Source organism: Mustela nivalis, assembly GCF_964662115.1.
Source record: "Mustela nivalis genome assembly, chromosome: 12".
NCBI lineage: Eukaryota > Metazoa > Chordata > Mammalia > Carnivora > Mustelidae > Mustela > Mustela nivalis.
The window spans coordinates 39,148,776-39,162,394 of record NC_139031.1 but is presented as its reverse complement, the minus strand read 5'-3'; the positions used below and the strand labels follow the sequence as shown (position 1 = coordinate 39,162,394).

The following is a 13,619-nucleotide window of genomic DNA, read 5'->3' as shown; positions in this document are numbered from 1 at the left end:
AAGCAGACCCTAGAGAACTTGCGAGTCAGGCTGGAATCAGTATCTGAGAAGCTGACTGGTCCTGGGAGGGTCAATGATCAGAAAGCTACAACAAAATAAATAGAGGGCATTGAGTGAAAGAAAGGGGTGCCAAAACGAGGAGAAGTAGATGGGGTTCGGGGAGGCTCAAAATCTAGGGAGGCTGGGGGGTGACCAGGAACCAGGCAAAAGAGCAGTCAGAGGCAAGATTGGCATGACTCGAGCCTTGCACTCCTAGAAGAGGGCTGTGCCCCAGCTGTTCAGCTCTTTATCCAGAGATTCCTGGGTGAAGGGCAGCAGACACTTGGAGATACCAGCCCCTTGTGCCTATCAATAGCTACAGATGGTCTTTCCTGGGACAGATCTCTCTGGGGTTGAGCAGCTGGCCAAGACCTACTATAACAATCTCTCAGTATGATTTTCAATCTCAAAAAGGTGGGGGGAGGTTGAGGACTTAATAGTTCAAAAAGCAAAAAGGAATTAAGAAAGGGGCTCAAGAATCTGACTTTAGGACAAATTAAATTTTGGTAGTTAAATTTTTTTTTTTAAAGATTTTATTTATTTATCAGAGAGAGAGAGGGGGAGAGAGTGAGCACAGGCAGACAGAATGGCAGGCAGAGGCAGAGGGAGAAGCAGGCTCCCTGCGGAGCAAGGAGCCCGATGTGGGACTCGATCCCAGGATGCTGGGATCATCACCTGAGCCGAAGGCAGCTGCTTAACCAACTGAGCCACCCAGGCGTCCCTTGGTAGTTAAATTTTAATGCAGTTTTTTTTTCTATTTTATTGCAATCTGATGAACTGATTCTCAAACATTTATTGACTTTAGAGAACATGGGGTGGACCTATTTTAGTTACTTCTCTAAGTCTTCTGCTAGTATTCAGTTAATTGTCTTTAAATATTCTGGTCACGAGACACACACAAGAGCACTGGCGAAACAAAGCAGACATGGAATGTCCACTTTTTTGTCCAGGAGGACTTCTGTACTACTGCAACCCAGTGAAGTGACACTCCGTATCTGGGCTTCCATGCTGCCACATCTCAGCTGAGTGACCTTGGGAAAGTTACTTAACTCTCTTGAGTCTCAATTTCTTTTATTTTCTTCCTTCCTTCCTTTTTTCCCTTTCCCTTTCTTTTTTCTTTTCCTTTCCTTTCTTTTCTTTCCTTTTCCATCTGTCCTTCCTTCCTTCATTCCTTCCTCTTCTTTCTTTTCTCTCTTTCTTTCTTCCTAGATTTATTTGAGAGTGAGAGAAAGCGCATGCACAGGGGTAAGGGCAGAGGGAGAGGGAGAGAACGCTCAACCCGACTCCCTCCTGAGTGCAGAGCCCTGGGTAGGGCTTGATCCCAGGACCCTGAGATCACGACTTGAGCCAGAATCAAGAATCGGCTGCTTAGCCAACTGAGTCACCCCCTGAGGCTCCATTTCTTCATCTGATATTTGCGATAAAAAGTACCCATGCCCTAGACTTCTTGGGAGGATTATAAGTAATGTATGTGAAATTTCCATCATAGTGCCAAGAATGGAGGCAGGGCAGCTATCATTACCAGCAAACTGTGTTGAATAGACATGCTCACTGTTGATAAGAAAGCATAAATTCAGAGGTACCTGGGACTAAAGAAGGGAGAAGGGTGAGCTATTTAGCTAATTTCTGGCTTCATTTCAGGGGGAAAGGATGGGTATGAAACATAGGGGAAAACTGAGATAAGAGTGATAAGTGCTAAGAAGAAAATGACTGGGGTAGTGCTTGTTCTCTCCTACTGAATGAATCTGCCCACAGTCCCATCTGTTCAGAGTGCAGCAGGAGGAGTGAATCAAGGAATGGAGTGGGAGGCAAAGAAGAATAAAGCGTAAGGTCAAAGGGACCAGGCCTTTTATCATGGGCCTGGCCGGGTCCTCCACTGACACTGCAGCCACTGAGCTGTCTAACTAGGGACCTGTGAGTGACACTTCTTTCCTCTGCTCCCAACCGGAAAGCAGTCCATTGCTTAGCACCACTGACTCTTTCTTCATTCTTTTGTCTTGTCAATAATGATTCTCAGTCAATAATGAGGCTCAGTTCAGATAATTTCTTTTTCTAATTAATGACTTTATTGAGATATGATCCCTAAACCACAAAATTCACTATTTTAAATTGTACAATTCAGTCAGTTTTAAATTGTACAATTCAGTCACAGAGATGCATGCAGTTCCTCTTTTAAGTAATCCGAGAAAGGAACACTATAGTCTATATCGATTATGATTTCAGATGTGTCTGGACTTGTTTCCTTTTTAAACTTATATATTTACCATGTTTCTTAGTTTGCTTTACTTTTTCCTTCTTCTTTTGCTTAGATTTATTGGCTTTACTGAATTTCATTTTCCCTTCTTATAATTTATAAGCCATACCAACTTCTACTCACCAAGTGACCATTCTTAATTTTCATCAACAATTTAAATTCACATTTTTTGGTTTCTCCAAGCCCAGAGTCTTTGATTTTGTTTACTTTGGGGGCAAATTCCCTAAAGTAGTACCAACTTGCACCAATCTTTATGATATTTAAACTTAATCAGCACAATAGCCTGCTAATGGCATCATATCTTGCCCTCCTCTGATCTTTTCTCCAGTAAAACCAAAACACAGCTTTTGGAATTGAAATACTAAATGGCATTTTATATTTTAAAATTTGCATCTCTTATAATTTCAGGATAAAATAAGAAATCCTTAGAGTGGCAACATGCTATGTATTTGGCACATTTCATCTACATCTACAGACATTCACCTGTGTTCTACTCCTTTACCTAATGCTCCAGGTATATAAAACTATAGGTAATTCTCTGAACACGCATCCATACTTTTTCTCCAACTCTTGTCTATACCTGGAGTACTCTATCTCTCCTTCTCTGCATCTGGAACTTCAAAGCATCCTTTAAGTTCCAGCACCAGTTATGTGCCCAAGAATTACTCTATTACCACTACATTCTGATGTGTTTACTCTCCACTGTCTTTTAATTATTCCCCTTTCTGAATTATTTTGGCATTTTTTATGTACCTATAGATGTTGTAAATAATTTATTTACCTCTTCCTCCCTTATCAGACAAAAAGAGATTTAAAAGCAGGGATGTGTTTTGTTTGTCTCAGAATCTTCACTGTGTGCTATACAAAAGACACAATGACATGACTTATTTAATAACAAAACGAAAAATCCCAAGTTGATTGTAGCTACTTTTCCGTTTAGAAATAAGGGACCTAAGGTATTATGCACTCATGAGGACATGGACTGCTTAGTGCCATTTGGTAGGACTCTACAAATTTCTTAGGACTCTCACTTTGTAGACTGGTCTCTGTTGTTGGCTCTACCATGGATTCCTTATAAAACAACTACAGAAGCCACTTCCATGTCTCACATCTGATATTAAGATTGTCCTAGGGCCAGGGGCAATGACCACTGAGGCCCAAGCAAGTTTATGGGCAAAGCATTGGGAAGGAAACTGCCAAGACACAAATAGCCCCCAGCCAAATCACAGGCTAAGCTGAGAAGCTCTGCAGTACCTAGGCTGAGGTCAGAACAGAATAATGAAGAAATCATTCAGGCAGGATGGGGGAGTCTTGGTGCTCTGGTGGCAGAGAGGCTAGACAGAGAATTGCAAAAGCCAGTAGGAAGGATCTAGCATGGCACACTAAGAAGTTTACACATCTCTAAGAGACAATGGGAGACCAGGGGAAGTTTTTTAAGAGACATAAAATCATTTATCATAGAATTTGGACTTCAGCCTCAGTGTCTAGCTGTACATTTGGTGTCTATAGAGAGAAGAAACCCAGAGGTTTGAAAAATAATATTGTAGGAAAGGTATGAAGGTCTATAAATCCAGGGCAAAGGATGAGGGTGAGGAAATGGAGGTAGTGGTGGGCACCCTTAAAGGGATACCTTGAAACATAAGTTGGGGTTAGATTGCAAAGGGCTTATAAGACATGGTAGATGCCAAAGGAACTAAAAAATGATTTTAAGCAGGGCAATCAAAGAGCACAGAGGGAAACTGAATTTGCATCCAGTTTGCTGAGCTTCAGGGGTTAGTCACAAAGAAGAGAACCCTTCCAAGGCAAAGTGGTTCATGGAGAAAAAGGAAGACAGTTCCGCTCCCTTAGGAGAGTTTGCTCTGGGTCTATAGTTTATTTCTGGGATCTGACATCAGTTACTGGATTAGATCCAAAGGGGCTCTATCAAGAATACTTTTAATAAAGTCAAGGTGGTTTTTCACCATTATTTCACCCTTTCCATTATTAAAAAATAATTGGGGCACCAGGTTGGCTCAGTTGGTTAAGCATCTGACTCTTGATTTCAGCTCAGTTCATGATCTCAAGGTCATGATCTTGAGCCCCACATTGGCTCCATGCTGAGTGTGGAACCAGCCTAAGATTCTCTCTCTCCCTCTGCCCCAACTCTACATGTACATGTGCAGTCCCCCTAAAAAACAACAACAAACCAAAAACAAAAACAAAAACCACCATGTTACTTCTGAACAGGTTGTTAATTGCAAGTTGTCTGCTTTAGCTGGTTTAAGTGGAAGGTATCTATATTCTGTAATATCTTACAAAGTATCTTGGAATGTCTGGAACCAGGCTTGGTTGTTACAGAGAGATCACAGCAGTTTATAAGAAAGAAAGAGGATTTGAGACAGATGATATGCAACTGATTATACCTTTTTCTTTCAGAGGTCAATCCAGATTCTAGTTCAATAGCTAGAGAAAATGATGGACAGAACTTATGATGGCACATTCACCCCTAATTCAGATACAAACACAATATAACTACATGTTTACTTAGGAGAACTACTTTTCAAAGGGTAAAATAATAGACAAATACAGAGATTAGACATTATATCTACTAGAACAGATATAACATGAAGCAATCTTTTAAGTGGGTCATACGGAAATTCTATTCCATGCCCACAAAAGCAGGGCTTCCCTGGGGTCAGGTTATTATTATTATTTTTTAATTAGTTTTATAGAGAAGTAAGTTATATGCAAGAAAATTCAACAATTTTAAGTGTGCAATTTGACAAACTTTGACAAATAACTAGAATTGTAACCAACATGATATAATTCTCCCATATCCCTTTGACGTCAATCCCTTCCCCTGAAATGTAGGCCCTGGGCTAGACTGATCTTCTGTCTCAGTAATTTTGATTTTCTAGAAAAAGATATTATACAATATGTAGTTTTTAGTGGCTAGCATATTTTATTCAGCTTTATTGCTGAATAAAGCCATTTGTTCCCTGTTTTCCCCCTCCTTATGAAATTTTAATACCACAGATATACTCTGTCTGTTTATATACTTATGTGTATGTTTTAAACATAGGAAGTGAGGTTTTTTTTCACACCTCAAGAGCACACTTTTGAGAATATGTGATTTACATGTATGCAAGTATAATGCTTTTGTGATTCATCAGTGATTCATTTTTGTTGCTGGGTAATTTTGATTATATGAAGAGACATTCATGAAGTGAGTAAAACTAATTGCAAATGTGTTACAAAGGAACTAAGAATATAATTCAACTACTGTTCTTCCTCAAATTAGATCCTCAGCCTCCCTGTTGTCAGTAAGCAGATTTCTGATCACACAACTGTTGAAGTTAGAAATCTAGGAGTGACTGAGATACCTTCTTTCCCTTTGTTTCCCCATACACAATCCATTGAATTCTGTTAATTTCACCTCTAGATTCTCCCTCTTTTTTTTTTTTTTTAAGATTTTATTTATTAGAGAGAGGGAAGATGAGTTGGGGTAGGCAAAGGAACAAGCAGACTCCCTACACTGAGCACGGAACCTGATTCTGGGCTCAATGTGGGGCTAGATGCGTTGTTTGATTCCAGGACCCTAAGACCATGACCCAGTCAAACAAAGTTAGATACTCAACTGACTGAGCCACCCAGGTGCCCCACCTCTACAATATTTCTTGAATCTGGTCTCAAGGGATCAGATTTTGCTATGACCCGGAACATTCTAGACATGGAAGGATTTTTTAATTGTAAAAGAAATGGAAAGTCACTGAAGGGATTTAAATAAGAAAATGAAAGGATTTGATCAGTGTAATTAAAAGATTATTAAATCTTTCACTTAATAAATAATAAATTAGAATGTGGATAATAAGTTAGAAGGGACCAAGACTATTTAGGGAAAGGATATTTCCAGAGGAAAAACGATAGCGGCTCTTTTATGAATTTGAGGGTGTGGGAATAGGAGAATTGGGAGATGTGCTGCATTTTCAGTGGTACCCATGAAAACTTAGCCAAGGTCTCACTGCTAGATGAAAACAAAACTATGACAAGAAATTCAAATATACACTCCTATTGATTGTTGCTTAGCTAATTTTCTTTGTCCAAATTAATCAGTATTCTAAATGAGTTATGTATATTCTTAAATCATTTGCTGATGAGTTGAAAGGAATTAGAGAATTAGAATCACACTTAAAAAAAATGTTGTGTACTTAACACACACATCCGACTTTCCTTCCATGTCGTAGTCCCCCCCCTCCCCCACTGGCTGTCGCAGTACTAGTATCCATATATCAGCTTCATATGGTCTGCAATCTAGTTTTATGCAAACTGTTTTTTAAAAGATTTTATTTATTTGAGAGAGAGAGCACCCTGGGACCATGACTTGAGCTGAGGGCAGTCCCACTGAGCCACCCAGGCGTCCCTAGGCAAACTGTTTTGACTACGTATGTACAAACACACAAACAAACACACAGTCTCTCTCTCTCTCTCTCTCTCTCTCTCTCTCTCTCTCACACACACACACACACACACACGTGTCTCTGGGGGCCTCTCGATGAGGTCTTTAACTTATTAATGCTTCAGAATCAATAACTGACTATGTTTTCAGTCTCGATTATACAGATATGCATATGACATAGTCTTTATTCTTAAGATACATAAAGTTTACATCATGTAAATAGAAAATGACAAAATCACATTGCTAGTGCTAAGAAGGAGATAAGAACAAAGCTCTGAAAATTTGTCAGTTACACTGGTGTTTTGTCTCTTCCAGGTGACTTCTGAAGTATGGCTCACCACAACGTTTCATCCTGCAGTCCTATACTGACACCCCATTTAACCAGGCTCTACTTCCTCGTACTCATTGGAGGGCTGGCGGGCGTCATCTCCATTTTGTTCCTGCTGGTGAATATGAACACCCGATCTGTAACTACCACAGCAGTTGTTAACCTGGTGGTGGTCCACAGCGTTTTTCTGCTGACAGTGCCTTTTCGCTTGACATACCTCATCAAGCAAACTTGGATATTTGGGCTGCCCTTCTGCAAATTTGTGAGTGCCATGCTACACATCCATATGTACCTCACATTCCTGTTCTACGTGGTGATCTTGGTCATTCGGTACCTCATCTTTTTCAAGCACAAGGACAAAGTGGAATTCTATAGAAAGCTGCACGCCGTGGCTGCCAGTACCGGCATGTGGCTGCTTGTGATTGTTATCGTGGTACCTGTGTTTGCGTCTCAGTATGGAACTCACCAGGTGTATGACGAGCAACACTGTTTCAAATTCCACAAAGAGCTTGATCGTGTATATGTGCGAGTTATCAACTATATGATAGTTACTGCTGTCATAGCCACTGCGGTGGTTCTTCTTGTCTTCCAGATCTTCATCATCGTGTCAATGGTACGGAAGCTAGGCCACTCCTTACTATCCCACCAGGAGTTCTGGGCCCAGCTGAAAAACCTATTTTTTATAGGAGTCATCTTTGTTTGCTTCCTTCCCTACCACTTCTTTAGGATCTATTACTTGTACACGGTGGCACACTCACGTGACTGTAACGATACTGCTGCATTTTATAATGAAATCTTCTTGAGTGTAACAGCAATTAGCTGCTTTGATTTGTTGCTCTTTGTTCTTGGAGGAAGCCGCTGTAAGCAAAAGATAATTGACCTATGGAATTGCCTCTTGTGCCGTTAGCCACAAACTTCAGTATTCAGAACTCTTTTATACTGGGAGTAGTAATGGGCATAGAGAGGTAGGAAGGGTTATTTCATTACTTGATTAAAGCCATGCCGTAATGCAGCCAATCAAAAGGACTATAAAATGTCAGAGCGTTCATTCCAGTCCTTATTTAATCCCTACCACCTCTAAATGATGCATATAGAAAAACTAGTGATGTTCAGTCCACCTGGAGTTGCAATACTGCATTATTTTCCTATATAAAAAGTCTACTTGGCCCATCTGGGCACCATAGGTCTAATGGTTTCTGAGCTTTACCAGCTTAGTTTAGTTTCATCAGTTTGAAACATGACCTTATTTGGGCTTTGGATTAGATTCAGCCCTCTAGTTCTTTTCATTCCACTTAACCTGAGGTAAATGAGCCCTGGCAATAAATCAGCCCCAAAGATACAAACACCAGTTTGCTGATGAGATAAGATATCTATTCAACTCCCACCCTGACAAACGAGATAAAGGGGGGAGATCAGAAAGAAACTTTTCTAGATTATCATAATTTTGGTGGGAAGTCACTTATCTAAAAAATCAAGAGAAACATGTCCTTATGACCTTCTGCTTTAACAAGGTTATCCAGATTAGTTCTTTGAGAGGTCAAGTTTAAGGACATGGGATCAACATCCTCAATAACTCTAAAAATCATTTAAATCTTACTAAACTAAACAATGTAACTAAAATGTCACTAAATAATCTATAATATAATAATGTAACTAAATTAATAACAATGTAACTAAGATCATTTCAATCTTACTAAATAAGAGTGAAACGATAAGTTAAAGAATGTTCCTGACCAATATGCTGCCAGGCACGAAAATGAGTTCCTGAGGGAAGTGATTACATTTTTCCCTTACCGCTTTTTGAAAAATCTTTACATGTCTTGGGCCAGTTAATTTAGATTTACCTTGGAAACAGAATGTTATACTCTTTACAGTTTCCTTCTCCCCTTAAGGTTATGAATATTTAAATAAATGAAAACAATATTCTTAAAAAAAGAACTTTTGAGAAATATATAAAACAATTAATTTAGACTATGAGATTAGTTAGACTACTAAGTTGAGACATAGGCTTGTGGGCTTTTTCCCTTCCTGCCCATATTTCTACTATTTCCCCCAAAGTTTCACAATTTTGAAACTTTACAAGGAACCAATCCAGTTTTATATCTAATGCTTCAGAACTAAAGCAATTTATTTTAAGAATAGAATGAATTAATGTAAAAAAAATTTTTCCCAGAAAAATGAAGGATCAGAATTTAAAGACTTTTTTTCTTAATTTGTTATAATCTATGGATCTATAAATTTACCAGATGGATAAGAAATATCCCTGGGTTTCTCTAATCACTAAAATTGTTGAGTCATAGAAATTAATTTAGAGGAAGAAAGCAACAACATGCTGCACAGACTTGTTCCCAAAATTTTCCTGTTTTAAAATTTATGTCCTTTTTTCTTTTTTAAGTTATATTTCCATAATTTCTTATTTGTCTTCTTTTCCCATTGTTTCTTAGTTTTTTTCTTCTCATTTTGACTTATAACATTTGTAAGAAAATTTCTAAGACCTATGAAAATTTTAAGAAATTTGTTTTACCCATAATAAGAAAATAGTAAAATATAATATAGTATAGAATGATATAAATAGTAAAATATTAACATTCTTAAACAATTATTTTTGGGAAATTACATCAAATTTCTCTTCTTATATATGTGTCTTACTATCTTTTAGCTTGTAAGTTATATTATAATCTCTTCCAGATTCTAAATATGTTGAGCTCAGGTGATTATGCTTTTCTCTATATTATTATATATTATAATCAAGGGCTTATTTCTTCAGATCTATAGGAAATATTACCCAAAATACAGAGATGCAGTATTCGAGTGTACTACTGGCATTTTGTTGCTGGGACCAGAGACTAGGCATCTTGCCTTGCACACAGCTCTCTGCATAGTAAATAATTACCAGGTTTGTTGTGTATTTGAATGTTCTTCCAAACATTTGTGAAAGGAAACATATGCTCATAATAATTAGTCAGGTTTTATTCAGTTTTCATAAACACATAGTATTTTTGGTATGGTTTTAATTTTATAAATTTTCTGAAAATGTAGCTACTAGGGATATGGAGGAAAGTTTTTATTCTGTTTTCCTCAGAACTTTACCAAGGGTTGTTCATTCCTTTGGAAAAACACATCATCAATGTCAATACTATCTGTGGCATTAAAATACCCAACATACCTGTAAACAATATTTGTAGTTGTGGTAATCAGGTAGATTCTAGATATAGGTGCTAACATCCAACTGCCTAATTTTTCTCCTTTTGTGAACATCTCTGAGCATTTATACATTAAAATATATTTTACTTTATTATAAACAACTTTCTCCTTCATTATTCATTCATGTTACAGTTAGAACACTATATAATATTGTAGGAGGGTTATATTATCTGTAAACTTTGTTTTAGAATAGTACAAGTGTTACCAAATATTTGGGATAAAAAGTAAGGCTTTGGGTCTCCAAGCCTTGAGACCAACTGAGCTAGTACAGTCACTTTAAAAGAAAGATTTACCAATTATGACATTATGAATAGAAAAAAAAATTCCTATATTTTGGGAGTTTTTTTTGTTTTTGTTTTTGTTTTTAGGGAGAGAGAGAGTGCATGCACACATGTGCATGTGTGCAAGCTGGCGGAGGAAGGAGGAGAGGGAGAAAGAGAATCTCATGCAGGTTCCATGTTACACTTGATCTTAGCCAAAAGGCTAAGAAGTGATAAGCAGGTTCCATGCTAAGCACGGAGCCCCAGTCAAGGATTAATCTCATGATCCTGAGATCACAACCTCAGCCGAAAGCTTAACTGAATGTGTTACCCAGGCACCCCTATTTTGGGAATACTTACCCTCGACTCGATTCAATTCTAGATTATTTCTTTTCTTTCTGTATCGATTAAAAGAGTAAATGCAACCTTTAAGAAAATACATGTGGATTTTTTGTTTTTGTTTTTGTTTTTTTGATAAGACAAAGGCATTTCCCTAAGCCTCACAACTCTCACATTTGCTCATGGTCAATACTTACAAGATTTTAATCCCAGGGATAATGACAATTTTTGAGGCACAAAAAGAAAGATTGCTTCTGGCACCCATTAAAAAGCTTTCTAATCAGCCTTCGTTTGTTAAGTTTCCTCTGAAAGGTTCTTTGAGTTCCCTTCCTCCTTAACCTGACATAAATTAGGAAAAAAGAAACTATTTTACCTGTAGGTGAAATGAGCTTCATGTAGAATGTTTCAAGAAGTGGTAAAAATCCCCCAAACCTCCTCTAATCCTTGTCAATGGGCTGCCATTAAAACTGCATTCCTAGGTTAACAAAGCAGTTGTAAAGGAGGGAACTGAGCTGAGATGTTCTTGGTCATGGATTCTTGAGTGGGAAATCAGTGAGGTGAAAGTGTGAATGCCATTTCTAAGATTATGTAGATTTTGCCCACTTAATCTCTAATAACAGGAGGCATAGACCAAGGACTCTCACATTTACTGGGAGTGGGAAGAACAAGGAAACTCTCTTTGTGATGGAGCTGATTACAGCAAGTTAGAAATAGTTGGTAACAAAACCCTATAGTAAAGGGACACAAGGATGGTGGATTTGCTTGGATAAGACTGAGAAGGCTTAGGATATAAAAAGGCATCCACAGATATCCAAAACTAGGCATCAGCTGGACCCTGAGAAGAGCTTTGGCCATTGCATGGCTGAGCCTATTTCTGTGACAAAATGGGCATGCCAGATATTTGACAAGACAGAACTCAAAAAAATGAGCAAGTTCTATTACCTGAAGGAGTAAATGTATTGTCTGAAACTTCCAGAGATTAGGAGCTGGGCCCTAACATCAAAATGTACGAAATGGAGGCCTCAACCTGGGACACATTGTAAAAGCCCAGTGGTCAACACCAGGTATCACATTTTGGGTAGGATTAGCAGTGGTGGTCAGGATAGAAAAGGTGGGGACAGGGGTGCCTGGGTGGCTCAGTGGGTTGAAGCCTCTGCCTTAGGCCCAGGTCATGATCCCAGGGTCCTGGGACCGAGCCCCACATCGGGCTTTCTGCTCGGAAGAGGGCCTGCTTCCCCCTCTCTCTCTGCTTGCCTCTCTGCCTACTTGTGATCTCTCTCTCTGTCAAATAAATAAATAAAATCTTAAAAAAAAAAAAAGTGGGATTACATCACATTAAAAGGCATTTGCATAGTGAAGGAAACCATCAACAAAATGAAATGACAACCTACCAAATGAAAGACAGTATTTGCAATCATATAGCTGATAGGGGTTAATATCCAAAATATATCAAGAATATACTACTCAATAGCAAACCCCCCCAAGCAATCTGATTAAAAATGGGCAAAGGAACTGAGTAGACATTTTGCCAATTAGGATTTACAAATGACCAAACGGTATATGAAAAGATGCTCAAAGTCACTAATCATCAGGGAAATTTAAACCAAACCATAAAATGAGGTATTACTTCACCCTGTTAGAATGATTATTACCAAAAAGATAAGCGGTAACAAATGTTGATAATGATGTAGAAAAAAGAGAACCCATGTGCACTTTTAGTGGAATATAAATTAGTACAGTCACTATGGAAAACAGTACACAGGTTCCTCAATTAATTAAAAATAGAGCTATCATATGCACCAGCAATATAATTTCTGGGTATATATCCAAAGAAATTGAAGACAAGATCTTGAAGAGATATTTGTAACACCACCATGTTCACTGCAGCATTATTCACAATAGACAAGATATGGAAACAACTTACGTGTCCATCAATGGATAAATGGATAAAGAAGATATATACAGTTGACCCTTGAACAACACAGGTTTGAGTTGGGTAGGTTCACTTACACATGGATTTTTTCAATAAATACAGCACATTCTGTAAATGTATTTTTTCTTCCTTAGGATTTTCTTAACATTTTTCCCTCTAGCTTACTTTTTGTAAGCATACATATATAAAACATACAGCATACAAAATACATGTTAATTGGTTTTTTATGTTATTGGTAAGGCTTCCAGGTCAATAGTAGGATATTGGTATTAAGTTGGGGGGAGTCCAAAATTATACCTGCATTTTTGACTATGTGAGGGGTTAGTACCCCAACCCTGCATTGTTCAAGGGTCATCTGTGTGTGTGCATGTGTATTTATGTGTGTATGTATGACACCATATAGAGTATATAGAATCTAATTTAAAAAAAAAGTCAAAATTATAGAAGCAGAGAGTAGAATGGGGTTACCAGACACTGGGATGGTAGGGAAATAGGGAGATGTTGGGTTAAAAGGTTCAACTGTGAAGCTTTTAACCCAAAAGCTTCAGAGTTGAACCTTTGTAGGATGAATGTTTAGAAATCTAATGTACAGGCATGATGACTATATTTAATTTTTGGACACTGGAAATATGCTAAAAGAGTAGATTTCAAGTGCATTTCTCACAAATATAGTAACTACGTGAAGAGATATGTTAATTAGCTCTACTGTAGTAATCATTCCACTATGAATGTATATACATATACATATGTATATGTATATGATCAAATCAACATGTTATATACTTTAAATGTATTTGATTTTTATTTTAAAAAAATCTCTTAATGAG

At 37.9% G+C, this 13,619-nt stretch overlaps 1 protein-coding gene across 6 annotated transcripts in view; it reads left to right on the top strand.

The window, feature by feature from the left end:
• GPR141 (G protein-coupled receptor 141) overlaps nt 1-10,957 on the top strand; it is a 53,718-nt gene extending 42,761 nt beyond the window's left edge. For all 6 annotated transcript variants that reach the window (XM_082693100.1, XM_082693098.1, XM_082693097.1 and 3 more), the window contains one exon: nt 7,044-10,957. In XM_082693100.1, coding sequence (XP_082549226.1) covers nt 7,058-7,963 — 906 coding nt within the window. In that variant the 5' untranslated portion in view covers nt 7,044-7,057 and the 3' untranslated portion in view covers nt 7,964-10,957. The remainder of the gene's footprint in view (nt 1-7,043) is intronic.
• Nucleotides 10,958-13,619: the final 2,662 nt, after the last annotated feature.